Source organism: Artibeus jamaicensis, unplaced genomic scaffold, assembly GCF_021234435.1.
Source record: "Artibeus jamaicensis isolate MK-2021 breed Jamaican fruit bat unplaced genomic scaffold, CSHL_Jam_final contig_3152, whole genome shotgun sequence".
Taxonomy (NCBI): Eukaryota; Metazoa; Chordata; class Mammalia; order Chiroptera; family Phyllostomidae; genus Artibeus; species Artibeus jamaicensis.
In genome coordinates this window covers 4,014,770-4,041,321 of record NW_026521729.1, presented here as the reverse complement: position 1 = coordinate 4,041,321, position 26,552 = coordinate 4,014,770, and the positions used below count along the sequence as shown (strand labels likewise).

At 42.5% G+C, this 26,552-nt stretch overlaps 1 protein-coding gene across 1 annotated transcript in view; it reads right to left on the bottom strand.

Moving 5' to 3' along the window:
• Positions 1-26,552, bottom strand: part of RPGRIP1L (RPGRIP1 like) — an 83,262-nt gene that overhangs the window by 52,870 nt on the left and 3,840 nt on the right. Inside the window, exons 3-9 of the mRNA XM_037141551.2 lie at positions 25,894-26,038; positions 22,449-22,747; positions 19,323-19,416; positions 17,905-18,048; positions 7,007-7,112; positions 4,316-4,462; positions 2,746-2,819 (exon numbers count right to left, since the gene is read on the bottom strand). Coding sequence (XP_036997446.2) covers positions 2,746-2,819; positions 4,316-4,462; positions 7,007-7,112; positions 17,905-18,048; positions 19,323-19,416; positions 22,449-22,747; positions 25,894-26,038 — 1,009 coding nt within the window. The remainder of the gene's footprint in view (positions 1-2,745; positions 2,820-4,315; positions 4,463-7,006; positions 7,113-17,904; positions 18,049-19,322; positions 19,417-22,448; positions 22,748-25,893; positions 26,039-26,552) is intronic.

The window sequence follows — 26,552 nt, the reverse complement described above, 5'->3', positions numbered from 1 at the left end:
TGGAACCCGCATTTTCTGTTCTCCAGGTTATTCGTGTACGTGATGGTTGAAGGACAGCTGCATTCATTCACTACATGACCCCAAAACTGTACTGACTGCAAAAATGGGACACAGCTTTCGCTACTTTATCGTATGGAGTTTCTCTCTAACCAAATATAAAGATTTAATTGCAAAAAATTTATTCTGAATTTTTAAATTGACCTTTTGTAAGGCTGCACTTATTTCTTGGCATTGCCTCAAGAATGTTTAGCATATTAGAAAAGACTCATACCAAATACTAGCATGAGGGTCTTATCTTACCAGATGATCGCTAATATGTCACATGTCAAGTAATAAACACATTCAAAATCTCATCTGAGCAAGGAAGATGAGAATGCAATCTGCAAGTCATATTTTTCTCCTGAAAACTGGCCAGTTTTGGATAACAAACAAATGCTCTCCTCCTAAGAACATGCTGTCGCTATGACAAACCCAACAGGGCGCATGGAGCTTTGGAGAGCACTAGCTGCTGGCGATGATGAGTAGCAGGGACACGCAAAGCGACAGCCGTACAGAGTCTCAGGAATGGTATTTGTAGCCTGTTGAGTTTCTGTTGGGCTTTGTAGTGTCTCCAACTTCTGAAAACATATTTAAAAAACGCATCGGAGAGTGTTACAGTTCTGTTTACTCTCCTGAGTGCTTGCGGGGCTCCGTGCGTGACGTGGTGTTTTGTGACATGAAGTGTTGTGACCCTCCTCACACACATTCACTGCCAGCTGCCCGACGCAGACTTGGGTGTGCGCAGCACAGTGAAGTCTGCAGAATGTAACAGAAAAAGTGCAGCTCGGGCATAAAGCATAAAAGAAAAAACACTCAAAGTTATATTTATACTCTTAGGTCACCACCTAATATGGGAAGATAAAGTTTCGTGGTGATAAAGTAAATATGAGAAAAAGATGTCTTTCTAAAAACTCCATTTATGAGTTATTCCCAGCTAAGCGTTTTATTCCAAAAGAGTATGTTCAGTAAATCCCCTAATTGGGGGGAAGTAGAAAATGTACAAGTAATGGCCAAATGGCAGTTATTTTCTTGTAGTAAGACTATGCGTTAAATTATTTGAAATTACAAGATGTTGAAGATAAAAATCAATAAAAATTTCGGAACGTATGACAGTTCTGTTATTCCATGAATGTTTCCCTTTTGAATGCATGACTTTCCAGGCCAATTACAGTCAGAGAGAGAGTGAAGCACAGGGGGGAAAAATCAAGTTTTAGGATCAGAAGAATTAGGTGGAAATCGTGCGTGAGAGTCTCAGCCACGCTGTTCTTGAGTCTCAGCTCCCTCATTTATAAAACAGGAGGGTAACATCTGCCCCAACATATAATATGATGGATGTGCAATCGGTGTCATGAAATTTGAATTTTTCAAGCACACAACTACAATGTCCTAAATACTTAGGACATATCAACATAAACCTGTGTTGCTTTATAGAGATGGAAATACAAACCAAGAGGTACGATAAGTGCTTCAGGTAAAATTAACCAGGCCAATGAGGGGACCGGCACACACCACCGAGGCCAAAGGCGCACAAGGGGGCTGCAGTCAGATCCCACAGAGAGGCTGCTGGCCAGTGGCTCCTTGCTGGGGAACCCCAGACACCCCCTGAGCCGTGGCCTGAACCTGCCACTTGTAGCCCTCACTGTATTGAGCCCCTGAGCAGACAGACATCAGCTTCCATCGGTAAGTGACACGGGTAACGCACGCCACTGGAATGATGCCTAACATTAATTTATTTTCAAAGTAAAAATGAGTAACGACCTATCACTATACTCTTTAGGTATGATTTGTTTAATTGAAAAATATAAATTTAGTTTACAAAACATAAACTGTACAGATACAAAGTTAAAGATATATCTGTAGATAAGATGACTACTTTCTGATGGATCAATGGAAGCAACTGTTGTATCGGCTCTAACAGATATCCTTCAGTATACAGCAAACGTGCTTTCCTATAAACGTGTATTCATCGTTTATCGGCATCATGTCCGAAACACACACAGACAGCTGTACCACTTAACTAAACTTAGCTGTGCAGCAGAAGTCTCTAACAGTAGAAGGGATTAAGTTTTTAAACACCTTGATAATAAACCAGATAAACAATAAAACTGGGACAACTCCTTAAATGTATCCTGAGATAAAGATGCTTGTGCTTCTCTTTACAGGGAAGAGAGACACTAAGAAGTTAACACCTTTGCCTCCGCCAGAGACTGCTGGTAAGAATTCTTACGGGCTGGGCAGCCCAGTGGAAGGGAGCAAGGGCGTGGCAGGTTCAAATGCAAGCTCTACTACATCACAGCCGTAAGAAGCTGGGCAAGCTACTTAACTGTCTCATTTTTGTTATCTGCAAAATGGGCATGTACAATGCTTACACTTCCAGGCTGTTGGAAGTTAAATAATGTGTACAGACTGTTCAGTACAGTACCCACTGGCTTTGGTCTGTGTTCAATAATAGCAATAGTTGTTACTAGGAACAGTGATAGGGTTTTCTCGGTAACAGATTACCGCTCAGGTTAAAAAACTTATTGCCAATGCCCCAAAAGGCTCATTTTCTTTTATAATATATATAAACATATATGCCACAACATCTATTTCTTGCATTCCTCTGTAGCTAATTCTTTAATAAATAGTAGATGCTCTGACACCCAATGCTTTGATAGAAAAGATCTCAAGGCAAGAGAATGAGAGAAGACATGGAATCGGATTTACCTGTTATAGAGTTTATCATAGTTTTCCTTTAAAAGTTCCCGCTCCTTTTCTAAATCATTAATTCTATCTTGCAGCTGAAATGAAAACGACACATTAGGTGATTATCACATAGAATCACATGGGTTAAAAGCACGCGAGAGGAGGCTGGCATGTTTCGGTCTTACGTTCTCAATGGCAGCTGCTGACTAGTCCACTTATATTGTCTGCATTTAATTTAGTGCTGATTTTCCCCCAGCTGTTAAGTAAACATGAAATCAATGTATCTGTTTTAATTTAGTAGAAACGTACGCACTGCTTTACAGCAGCCTGTGCCAAAACTCAATAAAGAATGTGTTAAAGCTTGCTGTTGAGTCTGGGGACACATAATATTTTTTTCTTTCCCCCCAATCAATTTCATCATTATATTCATTTTGCATCAATTTCCAATGGGCCCATTAAAAAGAAAAAAGGATTCACTTTACTTTTATTTACGGTTCACAGAAACTTGGTCAAACGCTATTTACTCCGAAGACGTCATTTCTCACGTCACCTGCAGTTCACCAAGAGCCAGCAGCACATCTTTTAAATATATGAGTGAAAAAATAAAACTGTATACGTTGTTATATCCCAAGGAATAGTTTCAGAAGTTAACTTGGGGTAATAATTGTCTTTATGACTAAAACGTAGCTTGCTGTATTTAAGTTTTATTCAGCGGCATATTTTGTAGTTACAACCTCTTCCCACGGATCAGAGTCCTTTTAAAATTCATTTCCGTTCTCAAAGTTCTCTTTTGGTGCTGGCATGAGACCTAGTAAAAGATTCTCCCAAGATGAGAACAGAATGTAGGCATCTTATTTCACCTCTCTCTCTTGGAGAGCGAGTTTCACGGACTACAGACAGAGGCTGCACAAGCTCTGTGCGAGTAGCAGAAATAATAGGGAGATGAGTTTTCAGACAAATTCTTAGGAAAAGAAAATGATTTCACAAAATTGCTCATGTTGCAAAATACAACATCCTTTTCCTCACGACAAATAAATTCCTATAACTTCGTGTTGGCATTGCAAATGACTAATTAACTATAAAAATTGAGAAAGTTAAGTTCCACAGGTCATTTGGCATCTGTTTCAAAATGTTTTCTTTTTCCTCAAAGATCCTTCATTCTTATGTAAACAATGGCTATGGCTCTTGGTACATTTGCAAGTAGTTAAAAAAATTTTTTTTAATTTTACGAATTTTTAAGTTTATTGATTTGAGAGAGCGAGCGAGCGAGAGAAACACTGATTTGTTGTTCCACTTATTTATGCTTCACTGGCTGACTCGTCTGTGTGCTCTGCCCAGGAATTGATCCCACTACCTCGGCGCATCCGGACAACACTGTAGCCAACTGAGCGAATGGACAGGGGCCACTTGCAGGTGTCCGGGCACTGCTTTGCTATCCACGTGACATGCTGACCACACTGTGCTGTGCTCAGTGTGCTGTGTGAGTAGCTTAGGGTTTTTCAATACGTATAGTATCTGAAATGTCTCCACCTTTGCAAAACGGTGCCCGAGAAGCTGCGACGCAGCGGATGCTGCGCACCCTGGGACTCACCTCCTCCGCCCTCCTCTCGGAGAATGTGACGGCCCGCAGCTGCTTCTCCAGGCCGTGGCACTTGGCGCGCTGCTCCTTCAGCTGCTTGGTTAGCTCCTCTCCGTTCGCCATCAAGGCATCGTGGCTGATCCTGAGAGTTTTTTGCTTCTAAAAACCAAAAAAAAAAAAAAATCTTTTCAAAATTATGTTTGGATTCTGATCTGAAAACAACTCCATAAATAAATTTACCCCTCAAGTTCATGTTACACAGTTTGCTCTTCACCTCACAAACGTCTGCAGCACTTGACACAGACCCTCCCAGCCGAGGTGTCTTCAGGGAGGAAATGCAGGGCCAGCTGGGCACAGGGTCAAGTGACGCAAACTGTTCTTGCTCTTTTTACAATTTCTGCCTAGTGTTTCACCTGTTGACAGTGACCAGTGAGTGACTTAGCTCTAACGACCAATTTTTCCTCCTCTTGCTGTGACCAGAGGGGTTGGATCCGTGTCCAGCGAGGCTGCTCCCGGGGGCAGAGGTCAGGGCCGACCATGGGTGGTGAGACGGAAGCCACGCGCCGCCACAGCAGACTGGCGGCCTCGGGAAGGCGGCTTCTAGTTTCAATTAAGCTAAAATTTTCAATTCAGTACAACAGTTTCCGAAGTCTTCTCAATTTTTAGAGTGTCTACGGATATTTTAAACTCAATCTTATATACTTAAATGCCACAACTTTTATAAATAAGAAAGGTGATTATGTTAAAGTCTTTTCAAAGACCCCACGACCATGCCATGCATGCCTCACCTGCTAATTAAAATCACCTACAGCCTTGGCTGGTGTAGCTCAGTGGATTGAGCGCGGGCCCACGAACCAGACAATCGAGGTTCGATTCCCAGTCAGGGCACATGCCTGGGTTGCAGGCCCATTCCCTGCAGGCCAGTTCCCAGAAGGGGATGCACGAAAGGCAACCATACATTGATGTTTCTCTCCCTCTCTCCTTCCCTTCCCCTCTAAAGATAAATAAAATCTTAAAAAAAAATAAAATAAAATCACCTACGTTCTACTGAGTTTCTTCAGTCATTTAAAAGAAACATGTACTGAACTATTCGAGTCCAATTTTTGTTAAACTTGGTGTTATTATAAAACGCCTTCCTAACTCACTGAGGCTGTTGGTCTGAACCTCTGGATTCTCTACCCAATGCCACTCCCCAAACCTGTGCCACAGCTGACACTTGTGAGTGCTGGTATTTCAACAAATTCCTGGCACTGCTGTGAAACGGTGACCAAAACAGTCAGTTGTAAAAGAAGAAATCACTTTTCAAGTCCTCTCTTAATTCCTCATTGTAGGTGAGGTTTTCAGCTACGTGTGTATTCAGTCCCCCTCTTCTTCCAACACAGAGACAGCAGGCCATCATTCCGTTCCAATGGCTCTCCCCGCTTTCATAAACTCTCCTGCTCATAGAGGAGGTAGGTGTACGACTTAACACCGAATTCAGGCTGCAGGTGACCCTATGCTTCACATCGATTTACTGCTTTCCCAGAACTTCTGAGAAAGCACAGCGTCTCCCCTCGACTGTGGGGGACACGTTCCAATACCTCGGTGCACGCTGAAATCACAGACTGCCAAACCCGAGATATACTACGTTTTTTCCCTGTAGACACATACCTGTGATAAACTGTAAATTATAAACTAGGTACAGTTAAATATTATCAACAGTAATGAGCAACACAGTAGAACAATGATAGTAGTGTACTATAATAAAAGTTATGTGACTATGGTCTCTATCTTCCTCTCTGTAACCAAGACGGCTCCTAAGTGACTGGGAGGCAGGCGACAAATATGGCATGGATACACTGGACAAAGGGATGATTCAGAGGTGGACAGCCCCAAATTTCATCATGCTACTCAGAACGGAATGCAATTCAAAACTTAGGATTGGCTTATTTCTGGATTTCCCATTTAGTATTTCCAGACTGTGGCTTGCTGTGGATAGCCAAAACCGCGGAAACTGAGTGCAGCTAGTAGGGCCACAGAGCTGCTTAACACAGGCGCTGCTCGTGCGGAATCTTTTGGGCTCGTTAGTCCTGGAACCTGTAGTGAACTGCGCAGCACTGGCGAAGCCCCCGAGGGCGCGTCCCTGGGCGGCCACTGCCCTGTGGGGCCACTGCCCTGTGCGGCCAGCAACGGGGTGACGAGCTCCAAGCGCCATCGACCTGAGTTGTCCAGGTGTAAAATAAACGCAAGGAGAGTCGGCATGATGGACCCCCAGATATGTTAGTGGCAAAACAAAGCAAAACACCACATCAAGGAAAGACTGAACAAAACCTGATTATTAGCCTATTCATAACCTTAGTCCTTCTTGGATATTTCGTAAATGCTTAGAACTGAAGATATGTGCAAATGCCTCTGAACTGCCAGTGCTCTGTGCCCACAGAGTTAAAAATACATTTTCTTAACATGAGATGCTGTACGATAAATGTGTTTATCATTTTAAGATGACACATATTTATAAAAAGTCCAGCCACTTGGGCATTTCTGTAAGTATTAAATTATAAATAACAGATAACATATAAAGTGAAATTATATAAAATTGGGAATAAAAATCATAATCTTTACTTTTTAGTTTTATGACCATTATATTTAAAAATATACAACTTGAACACTATTTTGGACATCTGTATGCATGAATCACCATAATAAAATAAATTATCACAGTACCTCCTGAAGCTGGATAAATTTTCCTTCCATTACCGAAAGAGCATTGCTTTTCTCCACTAGTTGCTTATGAAGCTTAATCATTTCTACATTGTCTCGAATGTTTGACCTTTAATGACATGTTTAAGAAAAAGAGAGATAGTAAAAAATACAAGGAAAAAGTAAAAATATCTGTCATGAAATCACAATTTTTCATGGAATGTTACCTAAAGAAAAAAATTATACACTTGCAGATCAGTCACCAAGATTTTCAGTTTATTACATACTCAGGATTAGATAATTTAAAAACCAAGTAATAACCACTTTGAACTTTATAAACCCAAAGGCTCTCAGGACCTGAAGGAAGCCCCTGTGATGACCTGTGTCACCCGTACAGTGACTGACAACACGGACTTCGTGTCACTACGCAGTGTCCTGAAAGACAGTGCAGGGGACATGAATCTCGAGCCCAGAAGTGGCCCCGCCACCAGACCTGGGGTCACCACACGAGCCTCCCTCTGCGAGAAGCACGCAGCACCGCCCGCCACTCGTCTCTCTCCGCCGCGCCCTCGAAACAAACGGTATCACAAGATCACCATTTGCTGGCGTTTCCTCCTGGAGTTTGAACTTTTCAAAAATTTTCTAAAAAAAGTGACTTACCATTTTATACTAATAATGCCCAAAGCTGGCATTTAAATGTGTTGCAGATGTCCCTGGGGCTGTAAGGGATCGTTTAACGTCCACGGGGTGTGCAGAAACTCTATACGCTGCAATACCAGTTCGCATTTTTCCCACCGAGATTAAAGCAAATGTGGACTTTAACAGGGAGATCTTATTAAAGGTTAATCACAGATCTAAATGAATACCTGTTTGCAACAGGCATTTATTTTCCCGACAGAGAAATCGAGTTCCCTGATTTAATACGCTGTACATTCAAAAGTATCTTTGAAAATGGGAAGCTCGGTTTTAGGCTTTATACTTTAAGGAAAATAAACATACACATTTTAAATTCAGCAAACTTTCTCCGTATTGAAGGTAAGTAGTTCTGCTTCCCGGACCTATCTGCTGCACACATCTTGGACAAATTGTCACACGGCCCTACTGGAATCAGCAAATGGACTACAAAGCTCACACATGTGTAAACCAGCTGAGGACCTGAAACACTTACTTTCCCTCTTTGATATTTGGAAGTTCACTGCATTCTGGCATGGGACAGTCGGCTGTCCTCACACAGAAGATAAACAAGTCCAGGAACCTGGATCTTGCCCAGGGCACAGCCTTAACACAGTGTTACAATAACTGTGTGTCTAAAACATATTATCTCGTGGTTCTGGGCCCACCCTCAACAGCGCCTCACTAAGACAGAAACTGTATCTCTACTCACTAACGACAGTATCACCCCTACTGTCTTTACTCACTAAAGAGAATACTATCTTCACTAAAAAAGTGTAATATGGAGGAAAAAATATAGGTCTAAAGAAAATAATACATTTTTTCCACATTTAAAAGTCAAAATGTGATTTATCTGTTTTCCCGCAAACTACCTGGTTTGGCCACCCAACAGCGAGTGACATTCACTGACCTGGAAGAACAGAACGGTGTTCAAATAATTTCAGACCTTTCCTTCTATTTTCAGTTCCTGATATTTCATTTTTCTTATTTCTGAGTATGTTCAATATTTTCAAGAAGATATATAGAGTGGGGAAAATGAAGTTTACGTTTGTGTGGAAAGCAATACAGTAATTGATGAATAATAATACAGGAATAAACCCTGTGTTTCATGTAGTCACACTGAACATCCACTTTTGCCCCACACTGTGTATGTCAAGCACATTTAAATAACAACTATTGTTTAATGATGCTAACACCAGAGACCGAAGCCCCAATTACCCACTACGCCACATAGGGTCTCAGAAACAACAGATTCTAATTTTGAATTTTCTTTGTATGGCAAAGGCCAGTAAGTGTCTCAGAAACTTTTAGTGGCTTAATTGGTGGACGTTTTCTTGAATATCTTCCAAAACCGTTTGGGGTTTAGACTTTTCGAAGTACTGCCGAGAAAAGCAATGGGACATTTCATACTAACAGTGCCCCTGCAGTGGGCGCGAGCCTCAGCGTAAGAGGCTTCTGAAGCCAGCAACAGTCGTGTGGCGCTTCACGACGCCGGTCCGCTGGTGAGGGCACCTGTGCAGGGGCCGCAGGAAGCACCTGTGGGTCACTACCAGCTGTGCTGAAGGGTGGGTCTGGGGGCTGTCCAGGGGACAGCCATCACTGCGATCGGACGTGGGTGCGCGCTGGCTCCCACGAGGCTGCCACCGTCCATCCGACAGTGCTGGGCCAGTGGTGCAGAGGACGGCAGAGGTGAAAGCCACCTTGTGATGGCTGCGGGCTGGCTTTGGGAGGACCTACAGTGAAGAGGCATCTCCAACCTATCACCAGCAGAACATGTTTACAGAGACAAGATGCGGTGAAAAGAATGCAGTGGCAGCGGGAGACGAGACAAAGGCCAGTCCACACAAAGCTGACAAGGGACATGAGAAGGGTGCTGCGTGCGGGTAGGAGGGAGCGGGAGTCCCCGGCTGCCGAGTGCCCTCTGTCCTCGACTCCTGTGCCCGCAGAGGCAGGCCTTGGGCTGCTCTCCTCTGAAGAGAGGAGACAGGCTAGGTGAATGACAAGGGGCTAAGTGACCGCCGCATTCCACACACAGTGACGGGAGCGTCGTAGCCTATCTCCAGGAGGATGACATTCCAACAGCAGGCATGACGCAGAGCCGTGGCTGCTGGGGCTCAGCGGGTAGGGCATCGCTCTGCAAACAGGAGAGTCACTGGTCGGGGTGCGTAGGGGGACAACTTATCAATGTTCCTCTCGCACATCGCTATTCCTCTCCCTCTTCCTCTCCCTCCCTTCCCCTCTAATAAATAAATAAAATCTTAAAAAAAGAAAGAATGCAGAGTAAAAACGTTCGGATGAACTCTGACAGCCATGTACCAATGGATACACGCTGCATTACACATGGTGAAAAGATCTGCACACAGGTATCAGGCATATCAATTACATTCTTCGTAAAAATAAACTTCTCAACAAGGATTTTGGGAAAAATATGAATATTGAGTTGGAAAATGGTTTCATTTCTTCCTTTTTCTTTTTAACAGACCTATTATTTAGAATTACGATAAAATCTTCTCAAACTCTGAAAAGACTTGTTGGCCCATCTCAAGATTAAAAACAAACTAAAATAAATTAGATTTTATGTTGAAAAAGTCACACAGCTCAACAACCTGTGTGCCAAGTTTCTCTCGTTAATTTGAAACAGTCAAGCAGGAAGCTCTGAAGAAGGGATTCCTAACGGGAGCCCTGAAAACACCTGCTTCCAGCTTTGCTACCGGGCGCCCTAACAGATCCAGGAGCACCCAGCCTTCCATTCGCTGGGGAAGGGGGACGTTCGGACGCACGAGGTAATGTACGGTCCACTACGAAATCCTAAGGAGAAAAAGAGTCTTCGCTTTGGTGCGTTTCTTACACTTCATTTCCCAGGTACACAACTCCCAAAGACGGTTCCTTGTTTGCTACAGTAAGAATGGTGAATGCTAAAAGATCCCCTTGACTTTTTAAAAATATTTTACTGATTATGCTATTACAATAGTCCCATTTCCCCTTTATTTCCCTGCTCCCTGCACCTCCCCACCTGCATTCCCCCCTCCGCTTAGTTCACATCCATGGGTTGTACATGTAAGTTCTTTGGCTTCTACATTTTCTATATGATTATTAACCTCCCCGTCTGTTTTGTAGCTACCAATTATACGACTTATTCCCTGTACCTTTTGTCCCATTCTCTCCCCTCCCCCTCCCCACTGATAACCCTCCATTTGATCTCCATTTCTGTGAATCTGTTCCTGTTCTAGTTATTTGCTTAGGTTTTTTTTGGTTTTCTATTTTTTTTAGGTTCGGTTGTTGATGATTGTGAGTTTGTTGTCATTTTGCTGTTCATACTTTTGATAATCTTTTTCTAAGACCCTTTAATATTTCATATTATAAGGGCTTGGTGATGAACTCCTTTAACTTGACCTGAACTCCTTAACTTGACCTTGATGAACTCCTTAACTTGAATTTATCTGCCCTTTCGTTCTAAATGAAAGCTTTGCTGGATAGAGCAATCTTGGTTGTAGGTCTTTGGTTTTCATGACTTGGAATACCTCTTTCCAGCCCCTTCTTGCCTGTAAGGTTTCTTTTGAGAAATCAGCTGACGGTCTGATGGGAACTCCTTTGTAGGTAGCATGCTCCTTCTCTTTAATCTTGGGTAGTGTAATTATGATGTGCCTTAGTGTGTGCTTCCTTGGGTTCAACTTCTTTGGGACTCTCTGAGCTTCCCGGACTTCCTGGAAGTCTATTTCCTTAGCCAATTTGGGGAAGTTCTCTATTATTTTTTCAAATAAGTTTTCAATTTCTTGCTCTTCCTTGTCTCTTTCTGGTACCCCTATGATTCGAATGTTGGAGCTTTTAAAGTTGTCCCGGAGGTTCTTAAGCCTCTCATTTTTTTTTTGAATTCTCGTTTCTTCATTCTTTCCTGGTTGAATGTTTTTTTCTTCCTTCTGGTCCAAAACATTGATTTGAGTATGGTTTCCTTCCCTTCACTGTTGGTTCCCTTTATTTCACTTAGCACAGCCTTCCCTTCTTCCTATTTTGCAACCACACTCAACCGATTCTGTCAGCATCCTGATCATCAGTGTTTTGACCTGTGCATCTGATACACTGGCTATCTGTTCATTACTTTGTTGTGTTCTTTCTGGAGCTTTAATCTGTTCTTTCATTTGGGCCACGTTTTTTTTTTTTTTTTTTTTTGTCTGGGTGCACCTATTACATGGTACAGGGGTGGAGCCTTAGGTGTTCACTGGGGCGGGCAACCCACGTGGCTGCGTTGTGACGCTGTATGTGGGGGAGGGTCCTGGAGGGAACAGTGCTGCTTGCTGGGCTCTCAGCTGGCTTTCAGTCACTTTCCTCACTTCTCACAAGCCAACTGGACCCTTCTGGTGCTGGTTCCCAGGTGGGTGGGCTTGTGTACGTTCTAGGACCCCATGGTCTCTCCAACAAGCTCTCCTGTGAGGCTGAGAGTTTCTCCTGCCCCCTCAACCCCCACAGGTGTTTTCAGTCAGAGGTTTGAGGGTTTATTTCCCCGAGTTGGAGGCCTGGGTTGCACGGTCTATCTCGCTCCCCAGTTGTTCCTCTCGGTTTATCCACACACAAGTGTGGGTCCCCCCATTCCACCAGCTGTGCCTCACTGGGTCCACCAGCCGCCACCTGGCAGTGAGTCTTCTCTACCCGGCCTATGGGTCTGGGTGCGTGTGTCTTCTTTAACCCCGTGGTTGTCAGACTTCTGTACAGTTTGATTTTTCTGTCCATTCTGGTTGTTTTTGTTTTTAAATGTTGTTGTCCTGCTTTTGTTTGTGCGAGAAGGCAAAGTATATCTACCTACATCTCCACGTAGGCCTGAAGTCCCTCTTTTTTTCTTGAGGTAAAATGTTATAATATAGTATCAACACCATTTAGAAGAGAAGGCTTTAGAGTGCAGAACCTAGGCCCTGAGACTCTGGAAAGTAGTTAGATAAGATATTTATGAGCTAGAGAGGCTCTTTTTGAGTAATAGTTTCAGGCTGACTAAATTTGGGGGATGAAGCTGAAAATGACCTTAGGATTAAACACTGTACATTTTTTTAAAAAGCACATACGTTCTGTAGGTTTACTGTAGAAAGAAATGAGGGTCATCCAGCGCTTTTGTTGGAGCTACAGGGATAGCAATCTCTAGGAGGCACCCCTTCTGGAGGGGCTTACAGAAAGTTGCTGGCAAATTAAATCGGGTAAGTTTCACTAAGAGCCGATGACAGTCTGTTTGGAAGGTAACAGTGCCACGCAAAACCGCTATGAGTTCCCAGGCAACATAATGCTCCCTGGTCCAAGACTGCACAGAGGAAAACGTTTGTCGGTACCTATTTAGCTGCCTCTGGGTGATATCTTTCTTGTGGTGTTGGGTCAAAATATAGATCAGAACTTGGTATTTTCTCTCTCTCAACACCCACAAAACATGCAGGGGCAGTGGGCGGACCTCTCACACTCTCCCGACAGCAGAGGGCGCCCTCCCCGGGCCGGGGGGGGACAGCAAGAAGCCAAGCCCTGACTCGTCTTATACAGGGGGCCCTTTTGAGGCTCGGGTTTCAGGGATTACGACGAGTAATAGGAATCTGAGAATTATGTTCGATATATTAAAAAGTTCCAGTGGGAAATGTAGATTTATTGGCAATTCGTGGCAAAAATGAGCTAAAGTATTGTGTTTGTCTCTTGATGGAATTATACCTACTCAGTAATAGCACAGGTTATGTCACAATTATCAGAAGCAATAGTTGGTACGATATAGTCTTTAAAAAAAATTAATTAACACTGCTTATTTCGTAGGAAAAAAATGTGTCAGAAACACAAGGTCCCTAGGAACACAAGTGGCTGTTGTTTGAAAGGCAGGGAACCACTTAGCCATTTCTATCCTCATGTCGTACAGTCGAGGGGCCACCCGAGGCTAAGAAAAGTAGTGAACTTGGCCACAGCCCTCCAGCAAGGAGCCAGCGCTCCAGTCCGGTCCGCAGAGAGAAATTCTCCCGCTCCTCTAAGTCGCATCCTTCCTCTGAGATGTTCCCCTCCACTCACAGGTGTGTGCTAACAGGTGAGTCACTGTTAATTGTGACAATTTCTGTGGTTTGTATAAAGTGCTGAGAAAATACGTCAAGCTGCTATCACACAAAAATTCTGACATAATACCAATAATAAAAAGAACAGGGATAAAAATGGAATGTGAGTGATAGTTTTCATTGGACAAATTCTAAGGTGTTCGAAACAACAGTAAGAGCTTGGTGAATATATTTGTAAAAAAATGACAGATCACCTCCCTGTGTAATAGTAACGACTGCACGGTTGCCCCTGGCCCCAGTTACCTTTCCATGGGAGAACCAGATGTGCCCTCTAAATTAGGGGGCGGGGCAATCAGACGAATGCAAATTGAGGAACGTTCTGCAAACAGCTATCAATTGGCTGCAAAAGACTGGAGAACCACTCTAGAATAAAAGGAACCTAAAAGACGTGACAATTAAAACACATCACATGAGCCTTGATTGGACACTGGATCAAAGCAAAACCGTAACAGCTATTTAAACAAAACAGCTCTGAAGGGCATTATTGGGACACCTGGGAGGTGTGAACATGGACTGCTTGTCAGGCAACGCCACTCCATCGCTCCCTGTGAAATGCCCTGAGTGGGATGGCTGCACTGTAGTGATGCAGGAGGATGTCCCTGCTCCTAGAAGATGCTCAGAAGTGCACAGAGGGCAAAGTGGTCCGGGCACTCCACTCTCAGACAGGAGGGGGTGGGGGAGGGGAGAGAAGGAGAGGAAAGGAGAAGGGCTTCTGCTCGCGCATGCGCAATGCAGAACGGCCTCCTGTCCTTCACAGAAGGGCAGAGGGGCGAGAGGCAGGTGAGTGTTCTCACTGCTGTGTGCACACCTTTTCTGCAGGTTTGCAGTTTTTCAAAATGAAACCTTGGTGAAGAACTCAGGAGCGCCAGGAAGTAACCCTGTGCCCTTGCACGGACAGGAAACTGGAGCCCTAGAGCCGAGCCCCGTCCTACGCTGCATGGCTGCGAAGGGCCTGCTTCAGGGTTCGATCCTTTGCCCTTAACCGAAGGGGACGCGGTAAGTGAAATAAATGTTTGAAACACTCATGGGTTAAATTTCCTCCACTGGGACCTTATGGCAGCTACATGATTTTTAATTAAGAAGATAAACACCCTAACATGTACTTAAAAAAGAAACACAGTACAAACTAGTTACACATTTGGTAAGAGTATAAATATTTTTGGAGTTGAAAAAGTCAATAAAAGGTAAAATCATTCTGATTTTAATGTTCATGTACATGTGTTCACTGGTTACTGCTGTGCATTTAATTTAAGACGGCCTTTTTAATAAGCAGAAAATGTGCATTTTTATATTGTTTAAATTTTAATGTGGACTTTTGTTCAAAACAGCACAGACATTCAGGCTACTTGTAAATGATACAAGATTTTTTGCTAATGAGGCATTATGTAGAACATATGCAAAAATCACAGCTCAGTCTTCCAAAATAGACCCACAATAACAAGGAAAAACACGATTTTAATAAAAAGGAGCAGCACTGGGCTTTTACTTCAAAGCAATTAAGGGCTTTGGATAACTAAAAGTTTATGTCAGGCTGATGCCAAACCAAACTGGTCTATTAAACACATACTACGAAGAGTCGCTATAATATTCTATGAAAAGGCCCTTTGCCATAAATACCCAGCGCTGCACTCTGAAGATTACAGCTATGCTGGGTTCATGTTTGAGAACAAGGAGTCCAACATTCAGATCAGACTTCTAGAATTTCAAATCTGAAATAATGTATCCGTGAAAGACAAGCTCAAATATGTTTTCCATTTTGTAATTTTTCTCTACAGTAAATTAGACCAAGTTTTATATTCTCCCCAACATTTTTTCAACAGTTTTCCATTAGTCTCAAAAGAAAAAACAAGCTTGCTGTTATACATAAAACTTTGAGCTATGTGTAAACATATAAGAAAAAATGGACTCGAAGCCTCTGATTTGAAGTCACTGCTTCAGGTTTCAACAACTGTAGTTCAAGAAACAGTCTGCCATTCACTTCAGGTACCCTTCCTTCTAATGAAGTAACATGTAATTTTCAATTTTATAAAATCAGTGAGGTAGGGTACAAATTGGTTTATTTCTTTGGCCTCAACAAACAATAGTGCCTTCGTCTGTAATTCTTATTTTGTCTTTTAGTTTTTGATGTGACAAAAAACAACAGGCTGCTATGATGTGAATCAGAGAGATTCCCTGAAGAGGGCGGTAGCTCAGTTTTTAAGGTGAGCCCCTCCGTGTGTGTGTGTGTGTGTGTGTGTGTGTCGCTGTCTCCTGCTGACAACACTTTGTCTAGAAAACGTACACCTGCCCATCAGCCTGTTTCTGGTGCGGACCCAGTCCCAGGACTGAGGGCTTCAGGAGCCCCTCTCGGTTCCCTCCGGCCATCCCAGCTCCCAGACGACCCTCTCCCTCTGGAAGGGGGACCAGCCAGCACCATGTCTGTGCTGCTCTTTGGGAAGAAATACGACAGAGAAAGCGCGGCTGACAGGAGGGGGCTCCAAGCCTGAACTTGGCCTCAGTGCAGAATTTTTACATTCAGATGACACCTTATATATGGCAGTGGGCAACTTACTGAGATCGCCACACTTGGTGTTGGGGTGCAGTCCTTCAGCACCGTTCTTCACAAGGAAATGTGCGGACTGACTCTCCAAGAAGGCTGAGTCTAGATCAGTTTTTCTTAGGGGAACACCAGTCACTCCTTGGTTTCCAAGCTGGTTCAAAGCCAAGGATCAAATTATATCCCCTACTCTATATGTAATTCTCAAAAAAAAAAATTCATTCTTTGCCATGCACTTATATGCATATATAAATGTCCCTAAATATATAGAATTTCATCATATAATTTAAATTTACATATAAATTTTCAGAAACAGAGATCATTAGTCAGTGCTTGTGTTTTAAAACTCTGAAATATAGTTTTGCATATATTTTTAACCCTGCTTTGCTTTTTAAAAATGAGTCTCACATTCAGTATCACTTCTTAGCTGCTGAGGTCTTACCACGTGGGGCTGGTTTGTTAAAGGAGAATGAACCTCTGAGCCTGAACAACCAGGAAGCCATCCCCGGTCTCTCTGAGATCCCAGCCACATGAGCTACCACATCGGCTGGGAAAGGGGAAAATGGAGGGTCTGGGTCTGGTTTAAAAAAAAACTGAGAGAGAAATAAAGTAGGTGCAGCACGTGCAAAGCGCAGGCCCTGCACGGACTCCAATCCCATCGGCAGAAAGATACCTGCAGGGAAGTCTGACCACAGACTGGCCATCGGCCAAGGTCAAGGAGCTGCTGTGTTTGTTCAGTGTGACAACGGTGCGGTGGTCATGTGAAAAGAAGATCCCGTGTCAGACAGAGGTGGACACTGAAGCATTTACAGGCGAGATGACGGGGCATCTGGCTGGGGCCAATTCGCTGAAGACAGAGGTGAAGGGACGGATGAAACAAGATTGGGAACACGCTGATAACTGTTGAACCTGAGTGATGGGAACATGGGGGCTCAACACATATTCTCTTTACCTTTGGGTACACTTGGCCGAAAAAAACCCCAACATAAAGAAAAAAGAAAAGTGACAGAAAGAGAAAGGCCGTAAAGGGAAGAAAATATCCAGGAAGAACCCACAGTCTTCCTGGGAACAGTGTGAAAGCACAATGAGAACAGTTATGAGGAACAACAACAACAGACCAAGGGGACGGCACAGAAGGTGCTGCACGTTACGACCGTCAAAACTGGAGAGGCCGCCGGGACGCTGCTGCGGGCCCCCACCCTCCGTGACCATCAGGAGAGTATGACGCAAACTTTGAATCCTGGGAGAGGCAACACCTTTGGGGGATAGAAAATAACTGGTACCATTGTGAGGAATTTACTGCCTTTTAAGGTTGAGAAACCTCGAGGCTGGACTTATTCACCAGGTGTGCAGCCAGTGGCTGGGTCCGCGTCACACAGAGTTCTCCTCGAGGGAGTAATCGCACGGTGTGAGACTCTCCTGCAGTCCCAGTAAACGGGACAAGTGCATGCTGTCACTGAGGGGCGGCAGAGCAGAACAGGGAACCGCCCTCGGGCCAGAGGCGATGGTGGTTAGTGGGTGTAGAGCGGCTCATAGGAGAATGAGAAGTGAAAACATGATTTTAAAATAGACCAGACTCATCCTTCTGTGATGCACGATGAAGTACTTTAAACGAATTTTGACCTTATCAAAGTGAGATTTCGGTTTTAACGCACCTTTGATCTGTAGCCTGCTGCTCTCGAAGCTGAAGCAGAGACAACTCAATTTCATTTTCTTTTCTCCGTAACTGGGTTTTCAGGATCTCAACCAGCTGCTCTAACTCTTCTATCTGGCCTCTCTGGGACTGAACAACATCTTCTCTGAAATAAAGAAGCTTCGCATGAGTATGTCATTTGCAGAAATACCTGCAGTATTCAAGATCAGTACAGAGAAAGTTCTTCAAAATAAGGAGAAAGCAGAAGTTCAAAATTTTAGCTTAAGTGCCTCTGCGCAGAGGAAAATAGCAGCAGTTCAAAGGTGAAGGCGGCACACAGGGCGCAGTTCCAGCTGTCTGTCTGACAAGGTAATGTCCCAGGCAAGGAAGGGATTGGTGGGCAGATTCAGTTCATTAAGCATTTACTGTTCACCTACTATGTGCTCCTCATCTGTCCTCCTTCACCTGATTTCTATGCCTTTGTTCTTTCACAGGCAGGTCTCCCTATACTACCCACATTAACACTGCAGAGAGAGAGGCCAGGAAACCTCAAGACACCATTGCATGGTCTCTAGCATGTGCTTATTTCTGCCTTGTCTGGCAGCACCCCAGGGTAATGAGTCTCAGGAAACGGGGGCGTGGCCCTGGCTTTTCAGCTAATGAACAGGGTAACGAGATTAGGTGTAGTCTTTTGGTTTTTTTCTCTCACGGTATAATCATCACTGTATCTGGTATTTACAGTATTCGAAAGGAAAACAAAAGCCCATACATCCCTTAAGCAACTACCTAAAGTATGATACTCGTTCCTCATTCAGAACTGGTCCTTTCTGATGCTCCTCCAGGGGAAGGCCTGTAGATGAGGCGGAACCTTATCTTCATTTATGCGACTTGTAGACACTGAAACCATGAGGCTTTGATTAACTGGAAAGTAAGCTAAACGTGGCAGAAGTAACGGTTTCGGAACCGTACTCCGATGAAGAATGCAGTACTGTAGAATCCCAGTGAAACAAAATCTGAAATCCATATGTATTTGATAACTCCAAACTTTTAAGCCACGCCTTCCAAATATTTTAACCACAAAAAGGCTAATTAATTCAGGATTAAAGAAAAATTACCTGTAATTTTTCTGAGAATGAAAAATGTTGCCTCTAAAGTTCATACTCTTCTAAATGAGTGGACTTTATACCATTTCTTTGCAGGGGAAAATTAAAATAAAGGACCTTTCTACAAGCACTTCCATTGATGCAGTTGGTTAAACTGTTCATTTGCCTCATTTTAATAGAAACATGTTTAATAATATGTTCTTATCCCGCAGATACAGCTGTAATTTGGTGGAGCAAATTACAAACCAATTTTGTTTAAAATAAAAGAGAGGAAAGAAAACAAAATAAAACATGATCAGTACACAAAGTTCCAAAGCGACCACAAAAAAATACATACAAATGTCTTATTTCTCCTCTGGCTTCTTCCAGTAAACTGTTGCCGTATTTTGTAAGCATGGGTTGATCTTCATCTACGTCTTGGAATCTAATACCTAAAAACAAATCAGTAAGATTACAGACGTCAGAAAAGAGGACCCTTGTTTGATTCAGCATCGTGAGGAAACATGTGAGGCAGTGAGGTTTCTCAGGGGCTCAGAGCCGCGCCCTGTGGTACGGAGCCCCAGAGACGCCCTGCCAAAGGGCCTGTGAGGTCTGGGCCCCTGGCCGGCAGGAAATCGACACAGCGGCACGTGTGTAGCCCATTTGACCGATTCCTCCATGGAAGGGACGTTACCTAGAGCTGATCTGATCCCATTCAGAGTTCAACCTCCTGACACAATGTCTGAACGGACCAAAGTCTTCAAATCAGGTCTTTACAATATAAACTGAAGTAGGAAAAAAAAAGTTTCAAAAACTTGATTTTTTGAAGTATTTTTGATAAGTGTTACCTATACTTTGGTTTATTCCACCTCAGTAATCAAATTCATATGTAATTTGAGGACAGATCATCAATAGGATTCCTTTAAATAGAACAGTTTGCTGCTGCACTTAAAATACAACTTTTCTTATAAAAATAGTTACGTGCAATTCTGTAAGCCTGGTCCCACTGATAAAAATGAGACATACTTTTAATTATATGAATTAGTTTTACCTTTAGAGAATAAGTCAATTATTAGAGTTTAAAGTGGATATTACACAGAATTATTAGAGTTTAAGGTAAATTATGACAATTTAGTTTTTAATGGTACATAGTCCCAGATATAAAGGTACAGAAGAAATTCTGTCTCCTTAGAAATGTTTCCTTTTTAAGAACAACAGTTTTAGTTAGAATAGTGGCACTATTATGGGCTGTTTTCAAAGTGCTCCCCATCTTTTGCTAATATCTAAACGTTTCTGCCTGAAATGTTCCAACAGTTCACTGTAAAAGGCGCCAGTTACTGTCCCTTGGCAGTAATGCTAATTCTGAAGCACTTCCTACATAAATCATGGAAAAACTGAACAACACTAGTGGAATTTAAAAAACCTATTTGAGTTCAAACTATATCTTAAAACTACAGTCTCGCTGTGAGTTGTCAATGGTTATCTTTTAAAACACATACACTTCATAAAAATCTTCGCTCTTCACCACAAGAACTGTTTCTCCATTGCAATGATCACACCTTGAGCCAGAACTTTTGTCCCTTGTCCTGACAAGGCATAAGTAGAAAATGATAGTATTTGTACAACAGCTTGGGGGGTGGGCTGATGCGGCCAGACAGGGTCTGGGCTTCTCACCCGGCCGCCCCAGGCTGCACTGTTTCTGACAAGCCTGGCCTAATCCCAGCCTCAAAGGTGGTCTTAAAGATTCTAATAGGGTTACTATGGTAACAACCTTGGTCATGATGCTTCCAGTTTACTGAGAAAGAGACTGGTTAAGAAAGTTCTCATCATGATTGAATGCTTTGTGCAGCTCCTGTCTTGGACTCTGTACCAAACAGTGAAAAAGGTCTGAATTACCGAGTGTAAACACAAGGAGAAATTCAAGCTACATAACCATATTTTAAAGACTGCTGCTCTGGGGCTCTTTTTTTCTCCGACAGGGAAAAACTCCCATCGAGTTCTTCAATTTAAATAGCAATTCATGGCACTAGATTAAGTTGGCAGGATCTAAAATTTGGGCTTTGTGTTAGTCTGAAAGACCTGCAGCCTTCAGAGCTCAGCTTGCCCGAGTGCAGTCACAGAGGACAGAAGCGGGGCACAGAGGCTAAGGGACTTTTTAAAGGTGATCCATTCTTGCGCAGCTACCGTCCCCTAACCTTTCGTCTAGTCTGGCGTTACAGCTCCATTGCACAGAGCGGAAAATGGGGCCCTCCGAGGTCAAGTGCTCTCTTCCATGTAACAGGTCAGTCCGGGGCAGAATGCATTTTCTGCTTCATGATTCACCGTAGCTCCTCCGGTGACCTCCAGCCCCTGCCAGTGTCACGTGGTGAGGGCAGCCCAGCTCCCTCGTGCTGTGGTTGCCTCCTGCCTGTGTGCGGAGGCCCTTCCCGACTTCAAAGGGGCGCTGTCTAGGGAGGAAAGTGTTAACATTTTGGCTTCAAGAAAAAATAGAACAAATGTATCTCCTTTCTGTTCCTAAGCTGTTTTTTTCTTTCTCAATGAATCAAAATGAAAGTTTACAATATTTTTTATGTCCCTAAAAATGTTTGGTCTTTATGTGAAGCATATTCCAAATAAAGATCAGTTAGAGCTAAAATTTTATTTCCTTTCCTAGTAGTTGAAATAAAGAATGTGTTACCTAAGATATTTCCTGTTTTTTTTTTCTTGCTTCATTATAAATGCAGTTTGCCTGTGGGTGGAGAGCACTGGAACTTTTTTGGAAATATTTGGGTCATTCTATAATGTCTTGTCTATGCAATGGAATTGTTTTATAACCTGGGTAAGTTTTAAGGGATTCATTTTCAAAATCAAGAAAGTGACTGGCCTATGATAATTTTTCGAGATGGAAGAGACCCTTATGATCACTTGATTGAGTGCTTTTATTTTACGTGTAAAGACCACTCAAGTTCAGAATGATTAGAAGATGTGTCCAAAGGCCCTGGATAATAAGTGGAACAGCAAGAACCCAACTTTTAAACCCCTAAGTCTGTGCGCATTCCGCTCTCACGCCATCTCCACACACCAAGAAAGACTGACACTGTTCTGCAAGTTTTATGAAAGGCCTTTTGATGGAGAATTTAAGTGTGTTCACATGTACGCAAACTAGCTGGTCGCCCCATTTGCCTGCATCCAGAGGGTTTGCTTCCGTGATATAAAAAAGCCAACTCAACTAAGCAACTCATATTTTATGTAGTTTCACGCATGTCTCATATGCGTTAGAATGAATAGTGATGTTCAATGTTTTACCGAACAAATTTGAATCTAGTGATTCTTAAGGAACATGGTCTTCGTGTTAATATTAATGATTTTATCAACAACCAAGTCCAAAAACAATTTTTCTTCCTAAAGAAACTTACAAACATGAATGATACCGAAATAGAACGGTGCGTGTGTAAAATGACCTATTAAAAGACTTCAGTTGGGGTCTACAGAAGCCTTATTTTACCTTTCCCGGGGCGGTCCTGCGAGCCTGTACTTTCATTTGCTTTTCTACGCCCGGTGTTTACACGGGAGTGCACGTAATTGTACGGGGTTTGCCTGTGGCCCTGGATTTGAAGTTGCTGCTTGGCTGAAATCAGTCTGTTTTTGAGGACTTCGTTTTGTCTTTCCAGCTCATGCACTTTCTCCTGCAGCTGCTCCATCATTTCTTCCATCTCCACGTCTCGTCCCAGCCGCTTGGGGCCGCCACCAACCCGCTCGCATCTTTTCTTGTCATTAACTAGCCGTATTAACTTGGTGGCCATTCTGGGGAAATAATAAAAAGATGAAAAGGAATGTGAGAAGTCAGCATAAAATGCATTCTGTTGAAAGGAACATAATCACTGTGAAGACTTCAGTGCAGAACCTGAATAATAAATTTCAGGTTTTGATGTAACTATTACTGCCTGTGAAGAACCCTTTGATGATAATTGAAACCACGGGGCAGCAATCTGCTTTACAGCACTGACAAATAACAGTTTCCTAAGGCTTATCATTTAAGGTTGGTAAAGAGAGGACACATATTTACTCCATATGTTCCTCCAATGCAATTTTTAACGCATGACCTTATGTAGGAATGCTGTATGCACTTAAGTGTAGCTACAGATTGTGGAGGAGGTGGGTTCTATCTGCAAGCCACAGTAAGTTAAAACTTTTGCAAAGCGTGTTAAGACTATGCAGCATTTAGGTGATATATTGTTTTCGGTTTCTCTAGGATTAAGACATATGACAAATACAAAAGTGTTAGAATGCATAGATACACACATATAAAAAACCCAATGAAAAATTCAAAAGGAACCCAAATGTGGCATTAACTGTTGCTTAGTGCTCAAGAAACATGTATGTTTAATGGTAGAGAATAATTAGATGCAGAAAGTATGATTTTAATGCTACCTTTAGGTTTCTATATAAATTGTGCTTTTTGACATCTCAGGAGTTTATACCTTTGACTCTTTTAAGTTCTGATAAAAACTGGTTCGACAGAACAAAAGACAGAAAGGGCGCATGGGGGTGATGTAATATACACGCACAGAAAACACGCCTGACAGTGAATGGAAAAATCTTGGCAGGACAAGAAAGAAAAGGTGGCTTTGATGAGAGACACAAGTTCAAGACTTTACAAAATTGGTCGCACATCTTCAATCGCTGACTCTAGTTTATAGTGAATCTATTTTTATGAAGACCCAGACAGGAGATTGAAAATAAAAACTCACTTCATTTTTCTTTAAGCGGGGTTGGCTTTATTTTAGCATGGTTATGGACAGAAGCTTTTACTTAGGAGAACAAAAGTGAAATAAAAAGAAACCCTTAATAGCTTTGGGATGTCACAGAACCACCTCTTTTTGCCCTCAGCAGAGTCCTCTGTAAAAGCGGTAGTAATACATGTCTATCTACACTTTGGGCTTCTCGGCAGACAGCATGTGGCACCGGGGAGAGCTACGCAGAACATAATCGGTTGAGATTGTTTGCTCTTTCCCTTGAGGCACATCCATTAAACATGCTTTATAAGGGGTCCAGGATAATAAAAACCAAGATCCAAGAGTACCACAAACACCCCAGTAAAATAATCAATGGATTAGTTCCTTTTCCACCTGGTCCAGGGAATGACAGATCATTGGGAAACATGGGCAGGCATCACAGCCCCAAGAGCCGCACGCTCTTCACAGCCCTTCAGGGAATTCAGGGCCCTGAGCCCCAGCCAGTGGCTTATCCCTGGGAATACGGTAGCCGTCTAAGTGAGATGCCAGGCTAAGTATCTGTCATGGGGAGACTGGCCGAGGCAGAGATAACATTCAAAGGAAGGACACAAAGCAAAACCAAATAAACGGAGCAGACAAACAAAAGACAGACTTACTATGAAAAAGTCGTGCAAGAAAGGCCTGTCAACGGACTGGCTTTAAATTCCTTCCAAGATGCTCGAGTAAACTTTGTCAAGAAGCCTAAGATGACATCTCTTTCTCCGGTAATAGGAATAGTCATTTCCATTTGCTTATTTTATGATGTTAATGAACCACAAGTGACCGGGTAAAGTTTGAGTCCTTACTTGAAAAGGTGGTTCGTCAGACCTACGTTTATGCTAAAGAGACACTAATCACGCCTGAGGGATACATGTAAAGGTTTTACCTAGGTGTCTAGGCAGTGTCAGTGGTGTGACAGTGGGAAGGAACTCAGAGCTCTGGTCACAACGGTCATGAGATCATTACTCTCAGGTCCGAGTAAAACAAAATCCCAGGAGGTTACTGGCTAGAACGCACCATACGCCAGAGGCAGGGAGATGAGCAGAACACATGCATTCGACTTGACTCCTTGCCCAGGCCTTTTTCCATTAAACTATGTGGCTCATTATTCTGTTGTTTTATATTTTCTGGCTAGGACGAATTACTAATGAGGTCAAGGTTGGGAATTCAATTCTTTTACTGACCCATTATGCTTACAAAGAAGAAGAATCGTTTCGTGGTGATAGACCAAAGTCCTCATTCTGACAGGCTCACGTGTGTGTGTTACTGGTCAGAAGGGGAATCAGGCAAGTGAGCCGCGTGTCTTGAAAAAAGACATCATCATGACTCAAAGACCCAACTCAAAGTAACAGCCCCGCACACAGCAGGTCAGTGGGGCATTAAAACAAAGTCCACGGAGTAGAAACTGAACCAGAACCACCCCTTTATAACAAATTCTAAGCAGGAAAACACCCCATCTTCTTTCCTGGCTGTTGGACCTTGTCATTGGACCTGGAACGTCAACAGGAATCCAGACCTGCTCACGTTCCACACGGGAAACACTGGTGTGCAGTGCTACCCACCCAGAAGGCAGGCAGTGTTTCTGAACGAGAAAGAATGAAAGAGTATCTGTTCTTAAGAAATATTCTCTGCAGAAACGTTTGCGTGCATATCAAAAGGGACACCATGTCTTCAGAAGCAGTTGAGACTGGGAAACAAATGCAGAATCTACACTAACTCAAGCAAAGTTACGTTTGTTCCAGATACCGAAGTAATGTTTTCATTAGAAAACACTAAATTTTAAGGACATAGGCATTTTAACACATTCAAATAGACAATTACTTTTTTAAACTTTCATTTTAAAATCAAGGCATTTAAAAAACAGATGCTTTGGCCATTTGCTTATTAGACCATATATTTGGTTATAAATAACCAAAGTTATTTATAGATATAATACACTCAGGCACTGTTAGCTCTTCCTTTCAAATAACAACTTCAGGCGTAATAAACACTCATAGCCTTTTTGGTTTACTCTTCTAGTTTGTAAGAATTTCCATTTTTAAAAATTGCATTTATTTACAACCTGCCTTGCTACAAAAAGGATTCAAGGTGGAGTTTTCAATTAAGTTGATAAAAAAGCAAATCCTCTAAACTTTACAGAGTCAGGAAAAAAGACTTAAAGCTTTTTATCACAACCTTTTAATTTTATCCTCTTGCTTGCGGGCATGCTGTTTAAGTAGAATGTTCTCATCATGCAAACGCAAAAATCTGTCCTCCAGTTCCTCACGACTGATCCGTGACACGGCCTGGTGAGACTTCATCGTTCGTGTTGCGGAAGTTTCTGCAAGAATGCCAAGGTCATGAATAGTGGGATTGCTTAAAATAGTCTCTAAAAAGGGGAACTGTTAATATTACTATGAAATCTGCTGCACGTATAGTCAAGATTGTTTTAGAAAATCCAGCATTGTTCACATCGCTGATTGGAGGGGAGAATGAAAGCCTTTGCTACTCAGACCGTAGGTGCAGAGTTAAAGGATCTGAACAGTAACAGTATCCACCCAAAAATGTGTTCAAAGATGCAAGCTGGAACTCTGATTCAATAAAGGCTTTTTGATTTATATGCTCTAGGTTGAAAAAAAACTAAATTAAAAGTATTTTTTTAACAAAGTGATAACAATAATCTAGTAAACATAATATGATTACGAATATTTTTCTAAGCTATGGGTGTTGGGTTATAGAAAATAAACTATAAAATTTGTAAGACCAAATGAGAAAAAAATCCTTCACAGACTATTTGTAATCTATTTTAAATATTTTAAAAGAACTGTTAAACCTTCTAGCATGTGCACATAATA